Below are 22,500 nucleotides of genomic sequence, written 5' to 3'. Positions count from 1 at the left end.
GTAATTACTAAGTATTTAGGCACCCAGAGAGAGGGTGAGAGAGGAGAAGGGAGATACAAGGCTGGAGTGTAATTGCATGACTGTCATGTCATCAGTGTAGACTTAAAACACACACACACACACACACACACACACACGCACGCACGCACACACACACACACACGCACGCACACACACACGCCCCCCCCCGCACACACACACACACAATCCACACCCCCATCCCACCCCCACACACACGCCACGAAGGTAAAACAAAAATCTGCATTTTTATAAATAAGATGTGGACCTAAGTCCTCTGTTGACAGTGGATGACGGAATGAAAGTAATTTCTCTTCGACTTAAACCCAAATGACATTTTCTGCACACGATGTGCAGAATGTTCGTTTTAATTACCAAGTATTTAGGCACCCAGTTCTTCCCTTGTCAGGATGCTGAAGGGACCAAAGCACGGACACTTGCATTCAGTGTTGAGAACCATCGTTTTCATTGCACGATGTATCAACACGCATTGTGGGTAAGTCATTTCTATAACCTGGATTGCTTTGAAGACTAGAATTAGCATTTGTATTTTCTTTGATTATTTTCATCGGTTGTTCATTCGTTGTTCTGTATTTACAATGCGAGTAAAATTCAAGAACATTTTCAAAAATGAACTCTCTCTTCGAAAAAGTTATTTCTCTCGAACATGAAACTTACGTTTACGGAATGAATCGGATCTCAATGTCAAAAATTCGCTTTTTATCATATTTCTATCTCCATTTTAACACATTGTCACGGCTGTCTCCGTCTTCAAAGTTTTGTACTTTGCAACAGTTTCCATACATTTGGGGAAATGTTCTTGAACATTACCTGCAATTTTATGACATTATGTACACAGCGAAACCCCCCGCGGGTTAGGGGGAAGAATTTACCCGATGCTCCCCAGCATGTCGTAAGAGGCGACTAACGGATTCTGTTTCTCCTTTTACCCTTGTTAAGTGTTTCTTGTATAGAATATAGTCAATTTTTGTAAAGATTTTAGTCAAGCAGTATGTAAGAAATGTTAAGTCCTTTGTACTGGAAACTTGCATTCTCCCAGTAAGGTAATATATTGTACTACGTTGCAAGCCCCTGGAGCAAATTTTTGATTAGTGCTTTTGTGAACAAGAAACAATTGACAAGTGGCTCTATCCCCCCTTTCCCCGTCGCTATATAACCCTTCGTGGTTGAAAACGACGGTAAACACCAAATAAAGAAAGAAAGAAAGTACACAGCGAAGGAGCGCAGAAAGCTAGACTAATACGGATTTTATGTCAAGAACTGAATATACTTTGTTGGCACGCCTCTTCTTTGATGAATAATTTGATTAGAATTATGTGGACACAACATTTTCAATTCTTTCGAGTTTTGTGAAGACTTGGTCGACGAAGTGCGTTGGAGATTACAAAGCATAAGCTTTGTTTAAAACCGAAGAGCTAAAACAGATACGATGCTAACGTTTCTGTCCGGCACAGTATTAGGTTAAGCTTAAGATAACAAAAATACAAACATATTTCTTACTTGTCAAGATTTTTCTGTGCATGCACTTATTTAGCTTCAAATAGGATTTTGACTTTTCATGATATTGGGTTCATTTGTACAAAATCAAGCGCACCCTAAATAGAAACACGAACATTCCAAGCATTCATCCCCCGAGAGCGGCGTATGGCTGCCTAATGTCGAGGTAGAACATCATCTGTTCCTGATTGGCGGCTTATTTAAAGTACTGCACTTTACCCTCGGAATACATTGTTTACTTCTGCGCAGCATATTGTGCGTACGGCACCTTACCCTCGGAATCAATATTCTTCCTCAATACTATTCTTTAATGTTCTATGCTAATAATAATACAAATACGAAAAGGAACGCAATGAGAATGTTTGCAAGATGGTTTAATTCTTCCAATGATCGTCAGAAAGTGACAAAAAAAACCAGGAGGCTCAAATCCATTTTCTCCAAAGCATGGAAAAAAGGCTGTTGCTGTCAATTTCAACCTTGTGCTAGTTAATGTGCGAAAGGTAGTATATCTTTAAGTAATGTATCTCGAAAACGACACCCGCATCATAAAACTGAAGAACAGGTTGGGAGAAATCGTCTCTTAGCATCCCAATACTTGAGAAAAGGTTGTAGGTGAGAATTCGACCCCTGGGCTACCCAAAGTACTAAATGTACCATAACGTAAGGTAGTATATCTTCAGGTACTATATTTACAACAGGGCAACCGCATCCTATAACCGGAGAAATTCTCTCTTAGCATCCCAACACTTGAGAAAAGGTTGTAGGTGAGAATTCGACCCCTGGGCAACCCAAGGTACTAAAGGTACTATATCTCAAGGTAGTATATCTTCAGGTACTATATTTACAACAGGGCAACCGCATCCTAAAACTGGAGAAGAGGTTGTAGGTGAGAATTCTACCCTTGGGCTATCCAAGGTACTATATCTCAAGGTAGTGTATCTTCAGGTACTATATTTACACCAGGGCAACTGTATCCTAAAACTGGAGAAGAGGATGTAGGTGGTGAAATGGTCTCTTGGCTAACACAAAGTGCAGGCAAGTCAAGTGAGTGGAAGGGGTGGTTAGAACGCGAGTCCTCCCATCTGGTACATCATGAGGAGAGGCATGGCGATACGCCGAATGATTGGCATGAGGAATGTCATGGGGTGGTTGTTGATCCCAACTCCTGAACGCGGTCTTTGCTCTGAAACAATACAAAACGATCATGTCTGAACGGTCACTTTTTGAAGGCGTTGAAAGGAAATATTGATTTTAAAGTTTCACAACATTTTGATAAGGGTTTGGCCCCAGGGGGGGCTTATAAACCACACAGCAACAAATGTAATCTAATATTGAACACGCATGCAGATAATTATACTTATCACAAATCTTTACAATTGGAAAAGTCATGTATAATCCATAGTCAAAGCAACAAGCCGATTGGTTAATCATTCTGTCCTGTCCGTCCCTTCCTCGAACCCCCCATCTGTTTCTTCCTCCTTTCTTCCCGCCATTCCTTTATCTCTCCCTCCCTCCCTTTAAGGACATGTTCTAAGAAAAGGCGTAGCCATAAACCTCTATCCTTGGAAAATAATGTTCCATCATCATCATCATCATCATCATCATCATCATCATCATCATCATCATCATCATCCCTCCGAAACGTTCTCCATCCATCTCCCCATATTTCCTTCTTGTCCTCAATCACGCACCCACCCCCCCCCCCCCCCACTTAATCCATCGATCCCTCCATCCCTCACTGTATTGATCTATCTCTCTCAGATCACCCATCATTCTCTCCCTCCGCCCATCCACCCATCCTCCCGACACCATCTTTCCATATACCTATCTCTTCCTCCACCCACCTATCCCTCCTTCTAAATTAACATCCATCTGTATCTCCATCCGTCTAGCCCTCCATCCCTCTCTCCCTTCTTCCATCCATCAATCCTTCAATCTCTCTCCTCCTCCTTCTCCAAATCAGTCCATCCATCCACCTTTCCTCCCTCCGTCCCGCAATCCATCCTTCCATATTATATTCTTTTCAACCGCCCTCCTTCCATCCATATATCCAGCCATCTATCCATCCCACAACTATCAGTCAAACTACTGTGTACTCACCAACAGTCAAAAAATCGACCGAGTTATTCTGACACTGGTTCTTAATGTCCTGGAACTGGCAAGGTATTTGGTAGTTATCTGAAGACAGAAGAACGGCGATTTCAACAAAAATCTAAAAACAAATAAAAACAAATAATATTGCTTGTGTCTTCCGAGCGAGGTTATGGAAAATTTGTCAGATACGTTTATTTTATGCAATGTAAATGCTTTTCCCTTCTGTCAACGAAAACGACCGCTGGGTCGAAGATCAGTGAACGTAGCGTTTTGTTTTGCTATAAATATAACATTCCAATATCATACCTTTCTTGTTTTTAAATTTAGTCAAGTTTTGACTAAATGTTTTAACATAGTCGGGGAATCGAGACGAGAGTGTGGTGTATGTGTATACGTATATATGTATGTATGTATGTATGTACAAGAATTTGAAAATATATAGAAAAGTATTGTTTACTCTAAAAATGTGATCACAATTAACGAAATCAAAATCACAGGAAAAACTGACAGTCGCACAGAACATCCGGAAAACTAACAGAAGAAACATAAACACACACACGCGACATAAGACAAATGTCGGCAATGTTTTTACAGAGTGACGTTAAATAAACGATATTATCATCAAGACGCGACAGTATACGGCTTATGCAGACATACACACGAATACACAGAAAGACAAAGCTAGAAGGACAGGCATGCGATTGAACAGAACGACATACTGAGCGACAGGCAAACAAAGAGACAAGACACACTCACGGAGGAACTCGGTGAGAGCATTTTCCTTGTCGAGCCAGCAGGCGTTGCTGATCGCAGTCTGCGGCTGACTGTTGAGGCAGCGAACCAACGTGTCCACGTGACTGCAATCGAGAGGGTAATACATTCAGTATATCACCCTCCGCAAAGTTATAACAAAAACAATGATAGTAATGTACACTCACGCACACAATTAAATCCAATTAGTACAGTTAAATACAGTGACTATCCAAACAATTTACATACAGGTACAATGTGAAAACCTACAGAGTTACCACATATATATTGAGATAAAATACACACAGTTTCCACACAATAAAAAAAAACTCAATTAGAAGCGCAGGTGATTGCAAATCACTTCGTCCTCTGTCAGTTGAGATAAAACAAGGAATAAAGCGTTGGTCTGACTTTAGCATTCAGTTGGTACGAACGGAAACATAAGCCCATTGGACTGATTGGAGACGATTACCAAACAATTATTATGATTTACTTTTATTCAAGAACACTGAACACATAGGTTGGGGGTCATGTCTTTCATTTAGCCTCATACAACTGCGTTTGCCATTGATCACTCCTAATTAGATGGCCCTAAAAAAACCAGGATGGACTGGGGAAACACTGTGATTTTCTCTGAACCACTTAAGAAATTTCTAATGGAGGATAAGGAATATGCGTATTGGAATTCCAAACCATTCAGATCACCTCTTGTTCAACACATTCCACCGTAAATCCGATCTTACTCACGAGCATCTGAAGACGTTCACACGGCAGTAGGGACGGTTGGCTTGGAGGTAGCTGAATTGATTCATGTGCGCCATTCCGAAGGTCATGGCACAGTTGTCGAACAGCTGCCTCTTCTCTGTCTGGCGACAGTAGGGCCTGGTGTTAGCTGTGTTGGCGTTGTTGCCGAATCCCGTGTTGAACGAGCGCTGACCCACACCGTTGGGCACAGCGTTAATGTTGAACATGGTGTTGGTGGGTGCTCCTGGTTGTTGTTGTGTTCGCTGTTGTTGTTGTGGATTGTTGTTGTTGCCGCCAAGGATGTCCATCAGGCCAGACTGCTGCAGTTGGGCTGTAGATACATGTAGATAAAGACAGCGGTAGACAGAGAATATAACGGATGTACAGAAGGTTGGGTTGAGAGATGGACGTTTAGATCAAGTCAGACAAGACAGACTGACAGACACAGACACAGACAGACAGACAGACAGAGAGACAGAAAATAACACATATGCACACGCATACTCACGTACATACCCGTATACATACATTGGTTACACACACACACACACACACACACACACACACACACACATATATATATATATATATATATATATGCACACACACACACACACGCACGCACGCACGCACACACACACACACACACACACACTCACAAACACACACACACACACATAGACATACAGCGTTGTCTCGGTAGACGGGTTTCGGTCAGCCATGACTTGTCTCGATTTAGACTAGTCTTGTAAGCTCAGTTTTGATGTTTTGGCCAACAGATTGATCAGATGTTTTGATATCGCTTTACACGACTAGCTTTCCAATAGGACATGCACCTTTTAGTACATCATGGAAACAACTCCCTTTGTATAGAATATTCATCTTTGCGTTTAGTAATCTTGTTAAGGACTGACCGAGAAAAAAAAATACAAAAGAAAAGAAAAAAACTGAAAAATTGCGCATAGAAAAAAGCAACGAAAAGCAAATACTGCTGACAAATTGTGAGGCAGTTCTATCAGGAAGATAGATTGTCCTAGAAGATTGTAAAACAAGTCGCGTAAGGCGAAATTACTACATTTAGTCAAGCTGCCGAACTCACAGAATGAAACTGAACGCACTGCATTTATTCACCAAGACCGTATAGCATTGTCAGTTTCCCGCTCGTGGAAAAGGCAGTGACATTGACTAGCCAGTATAGCGCGGTAGTGGTTGCGCTGAGCAGGATAGCACGCTTTTCTGTATCTTTACATACACCACGACCCTCGTCTCGATTCCCCGTCTATGTTAACACATTTGGTCAAAACTTGACTAAATGTAAAAAACGAACCCACACCGTTCAGTCAGATATTACACCACAGGCCTGTTCAGGTGTTTTTTTCGTAGAATTAGAGCATATAGTTTTACTTGGACATATACCACAAATAAACAGCATGGTTGATTTTTGTGGTTTTGCTGAAGTGAACTGATTGACGCATTTGTCACGAAGTAATTTTAACACACAATTGCCACTCTTTACATGAAACTGTTCACTTTTGGTAGATCTTTCATTGAAAGATGTTCTCGTAGCTCATCTAAAATCCTGTACAGATCTATAGGGCTGAACAAGATCGCGTACACAAGAAGGAATTTATTGTTCATGTAGTTGATGGAAGCATCAGGGATAAAGAAGAACGCTTTAATGCATAGCTTTAATGAAAGGAAGGGTATCACTGATTCTGAAGTAGACCCAATAACTTCCCATCTCCCAGTAATCCCGTGTATCATTCATATGTCGTCTTGTAATGGTCATTGCCGTCGTTAATCTAATCGGTCAACCAGTCGTCATCATCATCATCATCATCATCATCATCATCATCATCATCATCATCATCATCATCATCATCATCATCACCAGCAGCAGCAGCACAGTAGCAGTTACATACCAACGAACTTGGAGTAATAACCAACTGAATAGGAACAGTGAAAACACATCGTGGTTAATGTTGAAAATAAAATTTAAATACGTGACTGAACTTGTCACGTCCAGGTGCACGGAGCCCTTGGGGCTTTCAGTCATGCCTCAGGCTTTGAAACAAATACCATGTTTTTATTGTAATTCAATCAAGTTGGCGTTTTAATGAAACAGATCCTGTGATTGGTCAGAATGCCCCAACTCATTAAAAATTACCGGTCATTAATTGTCGATAACCACTCGCTAAAAAAGCCATTAACCACCTGCTGGCGAGGTGCATTGATACAACCTCAACTAGTCTCGGTTAGCTTTTAGGGTCATTTTGCAAGTAGGAAATATGAAGGCCAACGAAATACAGAGACCATAAGGTATGCGAAGTGATGACGTCGAATACGTGACGTAATTTTTTTTTTTTTTGTTTTTTTTGTTGTTGTTGTTTAACCTCAGTTGCATGCAGGTTTGCTACTACAATTATTTTTTGCCTTTTTATTTTTTATTTTTTATTTTTATTTTTTCGTGTGTGGCTTGGAGCAAACCTTCTTCATAGGTCTTTTCTTTTCTCAGTCAAATGTGTACATTTTTAAATCAACAAGCTTTATCAGTAAACTAATATGTTTAAGTAAATAAATAAAAATAATCATAACATAAATTTATTCCTAATGTTCAGCTCAGTTTCCAATAATACACCCAAATCTAACTTTTTCCCATATTTAAATTTTCCAATGGTCATTTTGGTGATTAAAATACAATAATTCACAAAATAAATATAATCATTTTTCAAACTTTCCCTAAAATAACCCAAAAATACATTTTCTTCATTCAAAATAATGGCAACATGTATTTTCTTATTTAAACAAAATCTTTACATATTTTCCAACCCTTCATCACCTCTTGGCAACTAAAAAAGAAATGTTCAAGAGTGTCTAATTTATTACAAAATTCACATTTATTCGATGTTCGTAATCCCATTTTGTTTAATAAAATATTGGTTGGATATATTCTATGTAATAATTTCCAGTGCAGCAGACGTAATCTTTCTTCTTTTGTGCTGTTAACAGCCAATAACCAGTTTCTTTTATCCAAATCTACATTATGTTTTCGTTTCCAAAAATCACAGGCACTCGGAATCTGGACATCAAGATCAACTAAACATGCTCTAATAAACTTTGCTGTTATTTTTCCACCATTAATAATGAAATCCTGCAATGTAAAATATTGATATGGTAATGTGTCTGTGCGTCTGGATTTTAGTGCTGTGCATAATGCATTATATTCAAACTGTCTGGATGGTGTATAACCCACTTTTTCACATAAATCTTCAAAAGAAATAATAATACCATTTTCATTCATAACATCCTTTACAAATGAGATATTATGTTTTATAAAATCTTTAAAAAATAGGCATTTATGTTTAAATTGAATATTCATATTGTTCCAAATGCATTGGTCCTTCAAATGTACTGGTTCAAAATTATACTTTTCACAGAAAACACTTTTATTGTCAAGCCAAGTTAATAACACTTGTTTCCAAAACAATGATCTGCAACTATTGAGGCCATTCATCGTTTTCGAAGATGCATTTGAGTCAAAGCACGATAAACCAATGCCCAGACATGCCAGACAATATCTTGGAATAACAGACCAATACTTTTGTGTGGAGTTATGCAAATTAACAAGCCAGGAAATCATAAATGAATTGTGCATATCTACTACGTTTATCATATTCAAACCACCATAATCTTTTTCTTTACACATAACTGTTCGTCTTAAGCAGATTCTCAGGGATGCGGTGCTTCGAGTCACGCAAGCCATCACTGCTGCCAAGGTCGAGCACTTCCACGACCGCATCGTCAACGCCTCATCATCCAGGGAGCTGTTCTCCATCATGTCCTCTCTCCTGGGCTCCTCCCCCGCTTCCCCCTTACCCACTGCTCACCCACCACAGGATATCCCGGAGTTATTCTCGGAGTTCTTCAAGGACAAGATTGACAAGCTTCGAAAAACACTCGATCAGCAGCCCTTCGTCCCGTCACCACCCTCCCCTTCCTTCTCCGGCTCCCCCCTCACGTGCTTTCAGCCTGTCACTCAAAACCACGTCAAGCGACTCATCACCAAGACGGCCATCAAGACCTGCGAGCTAGACCCCCTGCCAGGCTTCCTCTTCACCAAGTGTCTGGACAAGCTCCTGCCGTCTATCACAGATATCATAAACATCTCCCTGGCCACAGGCGTCGTTCCCGACTGCTTCAAGTCTGCCGTTGTCCGCCCACTCATCAAAAAACCCGGCCTTGACGTCAACGAGTTGAAGAACTACCGTCCTGTGTCCAACCTGCCCTTCCTCTCCAAGCTTCTGGAGCGTATCATCCTGGAGCAGTTGAGCGCCCACCTGTCTCGGAACTCGCTGATGCCAGTGTATCAGTCAGCGTACCGCCCTCACCACAGCACCGAGACGGCGCTCCTGCGAATCACCACGGACCTCCTGAACGCAACAGATAGCGGTCTCGTCTCTGCCCTTGTGCTGCTGGACCTTTCCGCGGCCTTCGACACGATCGACCACCAGCTACTCGTCGATCGCCTCAGTTCCACGTTCGGCATTCACGACACCGCCCTCTCTTGGTTCCGGAACTACCTCCAGAACCGCTCTCAGACTGTCACCACTGATTCGTTCTCTTCTCAGCCTGTCCCTGTCCGCTTCGGCGTCCCACAAGGATCTGTCCTCGGCCCTGTCCTTTTCACCCTGTACACCCAACCCCTCTCCCTGGTCATCGAACGCCACGGCCTGAACTACAACTCCTTTGCCGATGACACGCAGCTCCAGAACAGCGCCAAGCCGGAGGACGTTGACGATCTCCTTGGATCCATCTCCAGTTGTTTCACTGACATCAAGAACTGGATGACTGAGAACAAGTTGAAGCTGAACAGTGAGAAGACGGAGGCCCTTCTCGTTGGAACACGACAGAAGATTGCTTCCCTCACTGTGACCGACCTCCAGCTGGATGACGCGACTGTTCCATTCTCCCCTGCTGTCAAGAGCCTTGGCGTCTTTCTCGACTCCACTCTCTCCATGCAGACACACATCTCCTTCATCATCAAGTACACGCAGCCCTCCGACCGTCCCCTTCGTTCTGCTGCTGACCCTCTCCGCCTCCACATCCCTCGCTCGAAACTCGCATCTGCTGGTCAGCGTGCATTCCCTTCCGCGGGCCCGTCCGTCTGGAATTCCCTGCCGCTTGAGCTTCGCCAGAGCCCCTCTCTTGACGCGTTCAAGAGTAGGTTGAAGACTCAGTTCTTCCCGTAGCTGGCTGCGACTTTCATGCTCGACGTGATGTGTTGTGCCCCAAAAGACATTCTTGTGCTGTGCTCTGTGAGAGGTGTTTTCTTTGTGCTTAATATTATTTTGTTTGGACCTAGCTATTGATGTGTACATCGTTGTTAAACAGTTGTTTGTTCTATGTTTACCAGGGTTTGCTAGTGTGTGATAGGGTTCGTGTCCGTCTGAAGATGTTAGTTTCTTTGTTAGTCCTATGTTGACAACTCTTTGACAAGCGCTTAGAACTGTACCCACGGAATACGCGCTATATAAGCTTCATTTTGATTGATTGATTGATTGATTACTTTTTCAAATGCGCGCCTATTTGAATACTTTTTCTTCCAAATAAACCTAAACAAAATGGAATTGATATGGTGTAACACATGATGAGGTACTGCCAGAGACTGGAAAATATAAACGAATTGAGATATAAGAAAGGTTTTAACAATACAAATTTTACCTTGTATACTTAAATTTCTTTTTGACCAATTGGCGATTATTTGTTGTATTCGTTGAATTTTCTTTGACCAGTTTTCCTCTAAAGACGATGCGGGTATATTGTTTGGAAAAATAATTCCAACAATTTTTACTTTACGTTTCCATTTAAGACCAAAATACTGATCTGTACACAACTTTTTGGACCCTATCCACATGGCTTCCGTTTTGTTAACATTCACTTCCAAGTTGGAAAAACGTTTAAATATATTCAAAATGTATAACGCCCTTTCTAGATCTATTTTATCATGCAAAAAAAGAGTGACGTCATCAGCATATAATAGCAGTTTTAGGACCGTGATTGGTGATACCTCTAAGGGTGACATAGGCAGATGGATACCCTTAATAGCTTCATCAGATCGAATCTTGTTCGCCAACATTTCAAGGGCAATAACAAAAGCCATTGGCGAGAATGGACATCCTTGACGAATGCCATTTTCCACAGGAAATGGTTCGGATATCCACCCTGTATAATTAATACAACTTTGACTATTGTTCATCAGGACAGAAGCCCATTTTTTAAAGTTATCCCCAAAACCAAATTTATCAAATGCAAACAAAATATAATCTTTGGATATGGAATCAAAGGCACGTCGAACGTAAACTGCTAATAAAACTCCAGGTTTATCCATTGTGTTCATAATATCTATGGTATCATCAATGAGTCTAATCATGTTACTTATTTTTCTTCCTTTCATAAAGCCAACTTGATTTTCATGAATAATATCACCTATTACAGTGGAAAGTCGCAATGCTAAACATTTTGCAATTATCTTGTAATCTGTATTTGTCAGAGATATTGGTCTCCAATTGCCGAGATCGTCCCTAGGTAAATCTTTACCTTTATGAATTAAGGTCAGAACAGCTTGTTTTTGAGTGGGCGATAATTCGCCATTAACAAATGATGCTACAAATGAGGCATGAACTACATCCCTTATCTTCAACCAAAATACTTTATAAAAACAGGTAGTGAGACCATCAAGACCTGGGGCTGAATCGTTATTTAATAATTTAAGGGCAATAGTTAATTCCTTCCTGGTAATCTCCGAGTCCAATTCACCTTTTTGGTCATTGGAGAGAAATGGTATATTTAAATCTTGTACAAATTCGTTTGCGCTCATCTGGTTAAATTCCGCACTTTTTTCATATGAGTCTTTAAAAAATCGTACTTGTTCTTTCATAATCTCTTTCTGTGTATTAAATACCCTCCCGTCGTCTGTCTGTAAACGATCCATAATTTTCATGTGACGTAAGTTGATGCATGAATTCTTTCGGACTACGTCAGTCAATTCCAAAGATCGCTATTGTGATGACAAGAACTTGTTTTAGAGTTTGCTGTCCAGAAACCCGTCAAAAAAGAAGGGAAAATGTATGTGAAAGAAAACAAGACAGGAGCAGAGTGATAAAATAGGAATACAGAGACATATTTCTTGGTACTTGACCCTTGCAGGTAGGTGGACTGAAAGTAGTGTGTAAACAGAACAGAACCAATTCTGTCTGTTTACCATCGCATGAAAGCAGGAAAGAGATCGTCGTCAGATTGAATTACAATAACATTAACATGCTTCCATTTGAAACTACTCGGTCCTCATCGTGGATTGACACCCTCCCAAAGTCTAATTGAAGCCCTCCGTCGCTTCGCTCCGTCGGGCTTCAATTAGCTTTGGTCGGGCGTCAATCCACGATGACGACCTCAAAGTTTCAAAAGGAAGCATGTTAATGTGTAATTGACTTTCATGTACGGAGTCAAAAACTGCAGTATTTTACGAAGTCATTTTGATCATTCTCCGGGCAGGAAAGCGTGGCCCTCATTCAGGCTTACATCAGATCCCGCATGTGAACTAATTACATCAAAAGTCTACATGGGAGTCTATTAATCTCGGCGAGAGGGGGTATTCTTTTTATTGTGGGTACTTTACGTCAAGACATTGTGTTTGATTACGTAAACAAAAAAAGTGGTATGTGGGTCCATTTTTGCTTACCGCACACAGCCGTCAAACCCATAACGTGTTCACGGGAAATGTTCGTTACAAGTTGGCGGGAAATTCGAAATGACAAACCGGATTAAGTTTCGTTTGACTGGCAACACTAAAGGTACGCGTAGCAATCTGTGAGATAGTTGTGAGATAGTTGTGTAAGGCTTTTAACTGTTTATACCCTAATCTGCTTCACGAAAGACACATCGTTGCTTTGGCAATGCTGTGACAGTCCTGCATTGCATCTTTAAGATCTGTTAAAACCTAATTTTGCAATAAAAAACACAAATATCACAGACAACTCAGCCACACTTACCTTGCACCAAAGCAGTCACACCCAAAACAAGAACTAACACACAAGTCCACATTTTGTTTTCTTTCTGTGTCCTGCCTACAGATAATGCTAGACCTTCAGTGGCAACAGTGGGTGCAGCCTGCTAGTTTTTATACCTGACAAGGGTGGCTGTGCAAACATTTAAAAATCACACACAAAGGCTTTTTCCCCTCTCAAAAGACACCATTTACTCCCCTGAAACGCCCCTGCCCCCAGCCCACCTCCGGGATCACAAACGTCGAACACCCATATCCACCCACCTTTCACTTCCCCTCCCATTTTCGTTGTTGATTTTTCATAGTGGCCCACTTCTGTTACTTCTCGCAGTTATGGATGTGTGTGTGTGTGTGTGTGTGTGTGTGTGTGTGTGTGTGTGTGTGTGTGTGTGTGTGTGTGTGTGTGTGTGTGCGTGTGCGTGTGTGTGTGTGTGTGTGTGTGTGTGTGTGTGTGTGTGTGTGTGTGTGCGTGCGAGAGAGAGAGGGAGAGAGAGGAGAAGGGAGATAAAAGGCTGGAGTGTAATTGACTGTCAGGCCAACAACACACACACACACACACACACACACACACACACACACACACACACACACACACACACACACCACCCCCTCCTCAGGTACACATACAGTTAGCATTTTTGTAAATAAAATGTGGACCTAAGTCCTCTGTCGACAGTGGATGACGAAATGAAAGTCATTTCTCTTGGACTTAAACCCAAATGACCTTTTCTGCACACGATGTGCAGAATGTTCGTTGTACTTACCAAGTATTTAGGCACCCAGTTCTTCCCTTGTCAGGATGCTAAAGGGACCAAAGCACGGACACTTGCATTCAGTGTTGAGAACCATCGTTTTCATTGCAGGATGCATCAACACGCATTGTGGGTAAGTCCTTGCTATAACCTGGATTGCTTTGACGACTAGAATTAGCATTTGTATTTTCTTTGATTTTATCCATCGGTTGTTCATTCGTTAATGTATTGACAATGCGAGTTGAATTCAAGAACATTTTCAAAAAATTTAATATTCCTTCTATATAGTTATTTCCCTTGAAGATGAAACTTACGTTTACGGAATGAGTCGGATTTTAATGTCAAAAATATCGCTTTTTATCATATTTCTATCTCCATTTTGAACACATTGCCATGGTTGTCTCCGTCTTCAACGTTTGGTACCTTGCAACAGTTTCCATGAATTTGGGGAAATGTTATTAAACAGTGCCTGCAATTCTATGAAAATTATGATGTATACAACGAAGGAGCGCAGAAAACTAGACTTATACGTATTTTATATCCAGAAATGATAAAAGTAAGCTGGCGCGACTGTTTTGATGAAGAGCTAAAACATATATTCTGCTGACGTTGCCATCTCAACAATAACAAATTCAACAAAAAAAAATCCACACACAAAAGAAAACAAAAGAAAGGTAAGTTTATGGAAATTCTTATTGTCAAAGCAAACAAAAAATAACTTGAACCTAACACACACACACACACTGTTACTATTGTGTTTTCAGCGTAGTAATAGGGTCCGATATTTAGACGAGACAAGTATAATGCCGACGAATCGAAGACGAGTCGCATTATACTTGTTCGAGTCTAAATATCGGACCCTATTGCTACGCTAAAAATACAATAGCGATTATATAGCTGTTCTGACCTTTATTTGTTGTTCCAAACTTACAAAATGACAGTTTTTGCATCGATGCGTTGATCTCAGGTTTTGATAGCAGACGCCGTTTCTTATGCGCATTAGTTTTGCGCAGGGGCCACACTGACTTTGGAAAAAACTCGATTTGACAACACAGCTGTTAAACAGCTTTTTATTAGTTCATTCGTATACAACAAAAAGAAATTTGAGTTTTTTTAAATTTTGAACAAGACTACTTATGAAGAAGACCAAAACACAACATCAACGGAAAACTAGAAACAACTGAAGAACTAAGATGCAACAAGGGGAGGAAAAGAAAACAGCTAATCCGTACAAAGCGAGCAGACGGCAGCGACGTTTTCAGTTTGGGTGAATGGCATTTATACTTGTCTCGTCATGAAGCGAATTTTTCAACCTCAGTTATAAACGACTACATGAATGTTAGTGCCATGGGTTGTACATCAATACTTCAGAGGGGAAGTGGGGTATTTAGTGTGGAGTTACGAGATAAGAAAAGCCAAATGCGAAAGTTTGTGTCAGTCGGCAAATGTGAACTAAGCTCACAGGCACACAAAAACGGCTGTTCCGTTTTACTCCCCTGTTTGTACTACATCTTTCGACTTTAGGCATTTTGTAATGTTTAGGGACAGTAGTGCTTTCCCCTTTTCATACAAGATAGTACTAATCGTCCTCAACAACTTTTATTCTTAGACACTATAAAAAAAAGTTGATTTGATTTGTTTAAAATATTTTAAAACGTCCTCTCCTGGTCACCCGGACAGACTATACAGGGTTTGCATACAACATAGGCTGGCATCTCTTTCTCTATTTCGTAAAAAAACCATTTGGCGAGCACAGATATTAGACAATTATGCAAAGTCCAAAAAGCTCAACACGAAAACATCTGTATAATTATTTCTACCGGCCTATGGCTTTCCTCGGAAAAATTAAGAGTGTGTTATGCGTGCGATTTGTAACGGGTTTTCTCTTAGATTGTCACATTTATCATTCTTTTAATTAATGTATCTAGTCACTTCTTGTTTCCCGTTCGCTTGTGACTTTTCTTTTGTGTGTGCTTTTTTTTCTATTTGTGCAATGAAAAGGCATTTTCGGCTTTCAATCTCTTTTAAAATCATGTATCTTGGTGATTTGGTGTTTGCCATGTTTGACGTAAAGCGTGCAAGACATGCAGTGCGGGAGATAATTCAAATAATGCGCGTGCGGATTTTGAAAAAGTATTACTCCTCTTTTAAACCCAATACTATGCCATAAACTATATTGTATTCTACAGATAAACTTTACAGACAGATGTGATTATTCGTGGTCCTCACGTTTTTTTAAATTCTTTATATATAAACGCACGTGATGTGATCGTCGTACATTATAGCGTCGTCTTGCAAACTCAATTTGACTCGTCTTTATTTACAAGGGGCTTGGCAGCAGCTGCGTTTGGAAAACAAAAAAATGTGAATTATGGTCCGGTACCAAAATTGCAACAAATTGTATCTCAGGTTCTATTGGGTATTTTTACTTCAAATTTGGCCAAGACCTACAGGAAGGGTTCTAAAATAAATCTGTACAGTCTAATTGGTGATATAACTTTGCTTTTTTAGTAAAAATGTATAATAAACATATATTTTATATTGTGCGAAAAAAAAGGCATAATTGTCAGAAACATAGTGGCTTTGGATTTATATCAGCATGTCTGATTTTTTTCATGACTGCTTTTGACTGTCTTGCCTGTGGCTGGTACCAAAATCGTATTTGTACTCATCAGAACTGTTATCATAACGCATGGGCCAAATTTTCGAAAAAATATTAGTACAATAATAAAAGACAAATACCTGTATTTTCTCTGTTTACTTTCAATCTGCTTGATTTTGGTACCGGCCATGGATACCACATCAAAGAATAAGTGTGCAAAATTTCAAGATAATTGGTAAACATGTAATAAAGTTATGATAAAAAGAGTGTGTCTGATGCGCGATTTTTGATGAAAGTTTCGCGTGCATATTTTTTTATGTAATTTTGTGTTGTGTTGACACACACACATACCTTTTTTGAAAGCACATATCTCACGAATGCCTTTGTGTATCGAGAAAAAATAAACAGTGTCTGAAAGAGGAGAAATCAAACTTTAAAATAAGCCTAAACACTTTTGTGTTTGCAAAAAAACCCCGATTTTTTTCGATTTTTGATGAAAGTTTCGCGTGCAGATTGTTTATGTAATTTTGTGTTGTGTTGACACACACACATACCTTTTTTGAAAGCACATATCTCACGAATGCCTTTGTGTAGGGAAAAAATACAAACAGTGTCTGAAAGAGGAGAAATCAAACTTTAAAAGGGGCCCGGTAGCTCAGTTGGTAGAGCACTGGACTTGTGATCGGAAGGTCGCAGGATCAAATTCGGGCCGGGACGGACACGGGTCAACTTTATGTGCAGACCCAGAGACGGAAGCCATGTCCCACCCCCGTGTCATCACAATGGCACGTAAAAGACCTTGGTCATTCTGCCATAAGTGCAGGTGGCTGAATACACCTAAACACGCAGACACCTGGGTAGCGCGACTCCGTTGCTGCTAGCTTTCCACTGGGAGGAAGCGACCCGAATTTCCCAGCGTTGGGACAATAAAGTAATGAAAATGAAAAATGGAAAAAAATGAAAATAAGCCTAAACACTTTTGTGTTTGCCAAAAAAACGATCTTTTTCACGCATGCACTCTGTTACACAGCACAGTGACCTAATTTTTGTGACTAACGTACGTCAGTCAAATGGCTGGGTCCAGATGAAGGGCATTTTTTCTATAGTCTGCCTAAAACTGTGGTAGCTGACATGATTTGTGTGATTGGATCAATCATTTTGCTCTTTTTTTCTTCATCCAATATATGCAAGAGAGAGAGAGAGAGAGACAGACAGACAGACAGACAGACAGACAGACAGACAGACAGACAGACAGACAGACAGACAGACAGACAGACAGACAGACAGACAGACAGACAGACAGACAGACAGACAGAGACAGAGAGAGTCAGAGAGAGACAGAGAGAGATAAGGGGTTGGAAAGAGAGAGAATGAGAGAGCGATACACATGCAGATAGACAAAGAGACGAACGGACAGAGAGTGCGAGAGAGCGAAGGGGGCAAGAAAGAGAGAGAGAGACAGACAGACAGACAGACAGACAGACAGACAAACAGGGAGGGGGGAGGGGGGAAGAACAAGTGCGCCATTCACGCTCATTGCAAAACATCGGCATATTCATGTTTCAATTTATTCACATCTTTCCTGATACAGCAGTTTTACAGAACTTTGAACCAAAACTTGATTAAATATGGCATCACCCGTTCCATTGTTCTTTACCTCTACAGCACAGCATTACACCGGTGTGTAAACAGAGGGACAATTATTTTCATTCTGACAGCAGTTGGTAGAAAATACGGCATAGAATTGTAAAGTTTTCATTTTTAACAGTGGTTTTGTTTCGTACAAGCATTACACTTGGCTTGCTTGTCGAGTTTTTTTGTTGTTGTCCTTGACCGTTTAAATAGGCTATATATTACCAGACTATAAATACAAGAAATGGGATAAAAACTCTACCCATGACATAAACAATTAAAAGAAAATCTATTTGTCGAAACTTCTTGCTAAATATCACCACTTCTTACCAAAAAAAAAATGAAGAAAAGAAATCCCTTAGTAGCCCCAGAAAACAAAACCAAATTAACCCACAGTTCACTGATCTAACTAACTCATCGATCTTTCTATTACAACAAAAAAAGGTCTGAGGCATTGCCTTGTGTTCCAACCTGTCACTTTAAAGAATGTGTCATAAATACACCATGAAAAAGAGGTACGATTAGCCGTTGTTAACTTCCCTTCAACCGATATGACATATTGTCAACGCGGGAGTAAGATTTGCAAGTACAATTGATGTACTGTATTTAAGGCAAATAACATGGATGTACTGTATCTATGATTAGAGTCACACTTTTCAGACGTTTAAGATAAGAACCCCCCAAAACGGGTCACACACTCTTTAGCTTAATTCGTCACCCTGTCATGCAGCCGAGCTTTTCATGGCAACGTCTGACATTAATGATGACACCTTTTAACATCTGTCTTCAGGCTTGTCAAATTCATAACGAGGCTGGGCACGTCTTTGTTTTACATTACTCTCAGTTTTCTCCTGGTTATTTGAGCCATGCTTCATGCTGAATTTTCAACGATAAAAACTAGTTAATATTTTTTTTTTTTTTTTTTTTTTTTTTTTTTGTGCACTGCAGTTGCCAGCTACTGAAGGAACAGACATCTTTCTTGGTTGTTTTTTAATGTCAGGAATATATTCGAGTGCGCAAAACAAAATTCCGTGAATTTCTTTTTGATGTGCCTTGAAGATACCCAAAATATAGCCGCTGAACACGACTGATGATAGTCAAATTTTCTTTGTGCGGGAAACAATCTTAAAACAGAAAGAAATAGGGACAGCAAGAAGGGTGGGAGAGAGCAAGTTCTGTGTGTGTGTGTGTGTGTGTGTGTGTGTGTGTGAGAGTGTGTGTGTGTGTGTGTGAGAGAGTGTGTGTGTGTGTGTGTGTGTGTGTGTGTGTGTGATTACAAGGCCAGCATGCTACCGAGGCTGGACAGTCTATAGTAGGCCATGACCAGGGGGGTGAGGTAGCGGTTGACCATGGGCATCACGTAGGACATAGGGTTGGTGTTCATGCCCTCACCTTGACGCGCTCTCTGATCTGTAACAAACAGATCAAATCAAATCACATTTTCAGACGGGCGCAGTGGCCTGGTGGATAAGACATCGGCCTCCTAGTCAGAAGTCCTTGAGTTCAAATCCCGGCCGCGGCCGCCTGGTGGGTTAAGGATGGAGATTTGTCCGATCTCCCAGGTCAACTAATGTGCAGACCTGCTAGTGCCTTATCCGCCTTCGTGTGTACACGCAAGCACAAGACCAAGTGCGCACGGAAAAGATCCTGTAATCCATGTCAGAGTTCGGTGGGTTATAGAAACACGAAATTACCCAGCATATTTTCCCCCGAAAGCGGCGTATGGCTGCCAAAAGGGCGGGGTAAAAACGGTCATACACGTAAAAGCCGTATAAGTTTCAGCCCATGAGCGAAACACACACACACACACAAATCAAATTAAACTTTATTATCTCACATGGAGAAATTGCAGTGGTGAGACATTTTGGCGGAAAACAATGGATAAAATACGACATCGATTGATAACGCCAAAAACGTCTCTTCTTGGCCCTCCCATCTACAGTGAAATCTCTGACGTCAAAAGCAAAGCGAAGTTCGATGAAACTTCATTGAAGCGAATGATACGAAACGCAAAAGTGCTGTCACTTCTTACCTTAGTCTCCCGAGGTAATAAAGAATGTCGAGACATGTTTTTATCATGTCATATCAGCAGTGGAAAAATACTCGTAAGGTCAACGTAAAGCTGTGCCTGTATCGGTACCGTATCTCTTTATAAACAACAACAAAGACACTCTTGGGCTGTGAAACTTACACCAGCAGCTTTCACCTGTAAACGAGCAGATTGAAACAAGGACACCGGTTATTTCTTATTTCCGTGTTTCAAAGGTTCATCGGTCTTAAAACGGATTGTTAAAAAACCCAAATTATATTTTTAAAAAAACCAGTCTGAAACATCGACATCAGCTTATTTTTCTTATCCAAACACATTTTTTTTTTTTTTTGAAAACAGAAACACCCCATCGCGGTCTCTGGTCTGAAAAAAAATATCAAAGTAACGAAATACAGGATCGCATTTTTGCGAGACGTCACGATGATTACGCTAACAGAATCACGTTTCTGGGTGTCACGATTGTCTCGAAATACAAAATCCCATTTAATGTGAAAACAGGCCTGTCCCATTAAGACCAGACATGTCGGTTAACTTTCATAATCGCCTTCTAGCTGTGATCTTTGGTCCAACCGCTTTGCGCTTATACAACAACTGTGTCGCGTTCTTGGTCCAAAAATCCTAGGACCGTTAGGTTGTCAGAGACAAAGGTATATCCCGCATCTTTCTACCCCCCCCCCCCCCCTCCCCTCTTGTCTGCCACTTACACCCCTCCACACGACTTTGAGGGTAGTCAGTCAGTTAGGAGTGCAAGTGCAATGGTACTAAGGCACAGAAACAGGTTCATCCTCTATCTGCCTCCACCCTCCCTCCTTGTTGCTACCCCCTCCCCCGTCCCCCACAAAACCATCCCAAGACTACGATGGTTGTCGGTGAGAATCAAGAGCAAGTAGAACAGTACATGTACTTAGGAACACAACTAGGTTATTCCTCTATTTGCCTCTCCAACTCCCCCTCTCCTAGACCCGAATCCTTGCTCCTTTACCGGACGCGCCCTTCTGATATTGCTTTAGTTTTCTTGAAATTATCATTTTTTGTTCTTTGCAAATATACTTCGAAAATCAGTATTTCAGAACACAAAATCATAATTTCAAGAAAACTAAAGCATTATCAAATCTGGAGGTTCAGAAGCCAGCTACTGCATTGTTTATCATGACCACCAAATATATTTAAAAAAACAAACACAAAAAAACATCATGCTAAAGGTGTTGTCAATATTGTGTAAAAAACTGTAGGAAATGTTGCCACCTTTTAAAACCTGTATTTCATCAAATAATTAGCTGTCTGCACATACATTACGGTCACACCACTTTATAACAAATTCCATGAAAAAGAGCATTCAATTTCACACAGGTATGCCAATTTTCATAAAGAAAAAAATATTTACAAGTGTTCGTGATTTCATAACGATATTGCACGATCATTTGGGTAGGTAGGTGTGCCCCCTTGATATTATACGTAACTTGAAACTGGACTCAAGTATTTTGTGCTGCCGACAATAGACACCAACAAGACACACCACAGGCCGTACTTGCTGATTTATTCACATTTTCGCCGGAACAAACACAAACATGTCTTCTACATTCCGACACGGATATATTATGAATGACAATAAGAAGCGTTTTCACAATGCAGATTCCATTGTCAGAAATAGATTTGAAGAGTACTTGTCCTACTTTGGCAATAATCTGTAGTCACGGTGTACTTACCTTAATCTCAGTCGATGTTTCTAGTACTTTTACCCACTTCAGCAGGCATGTTCCGTCACTGTCACTTACACAGAATGATCCTATTATTTATAAGACAAGTGTGGTTTCATTTCACGTTTCCTCTAGACCTTTGCCTTCATTATTTGTATAACTCATGTCAGTATCTTTGTAGGTCAAGATGATTAAATGGCTTGAATGTACTGAAAACACACACACACACACACACACACACACACACACACACACACACACACACACACACACACACACACACACACCTATGTAAATCTATTCTTATTTTCAGACTGCCTTTTTGAAGACCTGTTCTTCTCACAATTTTGGAGGTTTTGATAAGGAGTTCTACTGTGCGCGCAGAGTTAAACATGAGCGAAACATAGCAGTGTTCCTCGGTCGGTGGTGGCCGTCTGTCCGTTACGTCAGAGTCACCCGTTCTGCCAACACTCGGCATGAAATCCTACAAAGAGTGTGCAGAACTGTGCTAAAATCGTGTATTAACCCTATTCAGCGCTTGATTCTGTTCGTGCTGGCCGATTTTGACGTGTCAGACCGAC

General features: G+C 40.7%; 2 protein-coding genes across 3 annotated transcripts in view; both read right to left on the bottom strand.

Annotated features, from left to right (window-relative positions):
* Positions 1 to 1,893: 1,893 nt before the first annotated feature.
* Positions 1,894 to 13,326, bottom strand: LOC138958149 (uncharacterized). The gene is made up of 5 exons (XM_070329230.1): positions 13,173 to 13,326; positions 5,128 to 5,455; positions 4,387 to 4,487; positions 3,637 to 3,714; positions 1,894 to 2,719 (listed from the first exon to the last, which is right to left on the bottom strand). The coding sequence occupies exons 1-5, from the start codon at positions 13,222 to 13,224 to the stop codon at positions 2,598 to 2,600; spliced, it is 681 nt and encodes a 226-aa protein (XP_070185331.1). The 5' UTR covers positions 13,225 to 13,326; the 3' UTR covers positions 1,894 to 2,597.
* Positions 13,327 to 18,094: 4,768 nt separating this feature from the next.
* LOC138958148 (uncharacterized) overlaps positions 18,095 to 22,500 on the bottom strand; it is a 12,189-nt gene continuing 7,783 nt past the window's right edge. For both annotated transcript variants that reach the window (XM_070329229.1, XM_070329228.1), the window contains exon 5: positions 18,095 to 19,582. In XM_070329229.1, the coding sequence (XP_070185330.1) occupies positions 19,446 to 19,582 (137 nt within the window). In that variant the 3' untranslated portion in view covers positions 18,095 to 19,445. The remainder of the gene's footprint in view (positions 19,583 to 22,500) is intronic.

The sequence above is a fragment of the Littorina saxatilis genome, linkage group LG2 (assembly GCF_037325665.1).
Source record: "Littorina saxatilis isolate snail1 linkage group LG2, US_GU_Lsax_2.0, whole genome shotgun sequence".
Classification (NCBI taxonomy): domain Eukaryota; kingdom Metazoa; phylum Mollusca; class Gastropoda; order Littorinimorpha; family Littorinidae; genus Littorina; species Littorina saxatilis.
Note: the sequence above shows the minus strand (reverse complement) of the source record. Positions and strands in the feature narration are given on the sequence as shown.

Coding starts and splice junctions, on each gene's coding strand:
- LOC138958149 (XM_070329230.1), bottom strand. CDS start 13,224: ATGTGGACTTGTGTGTTAGTTCTTGTTTTGGGTGTGACTGCTTTGGTG. Junction 4,488..5,127: donor GTGAACGTCTTCAGATGCTC/GTGAGTAAGATC, acceptor TCTCGATTGCAG/TCACGTGGACACGTTGGTTC. Junction 2,720..3,636: donor GGTCGATTTTTTGACTGTTG/GTGAGTACACAG, acceptor GTATTGTTTCAG/AGCAAAGACCGCGTTCAGGA.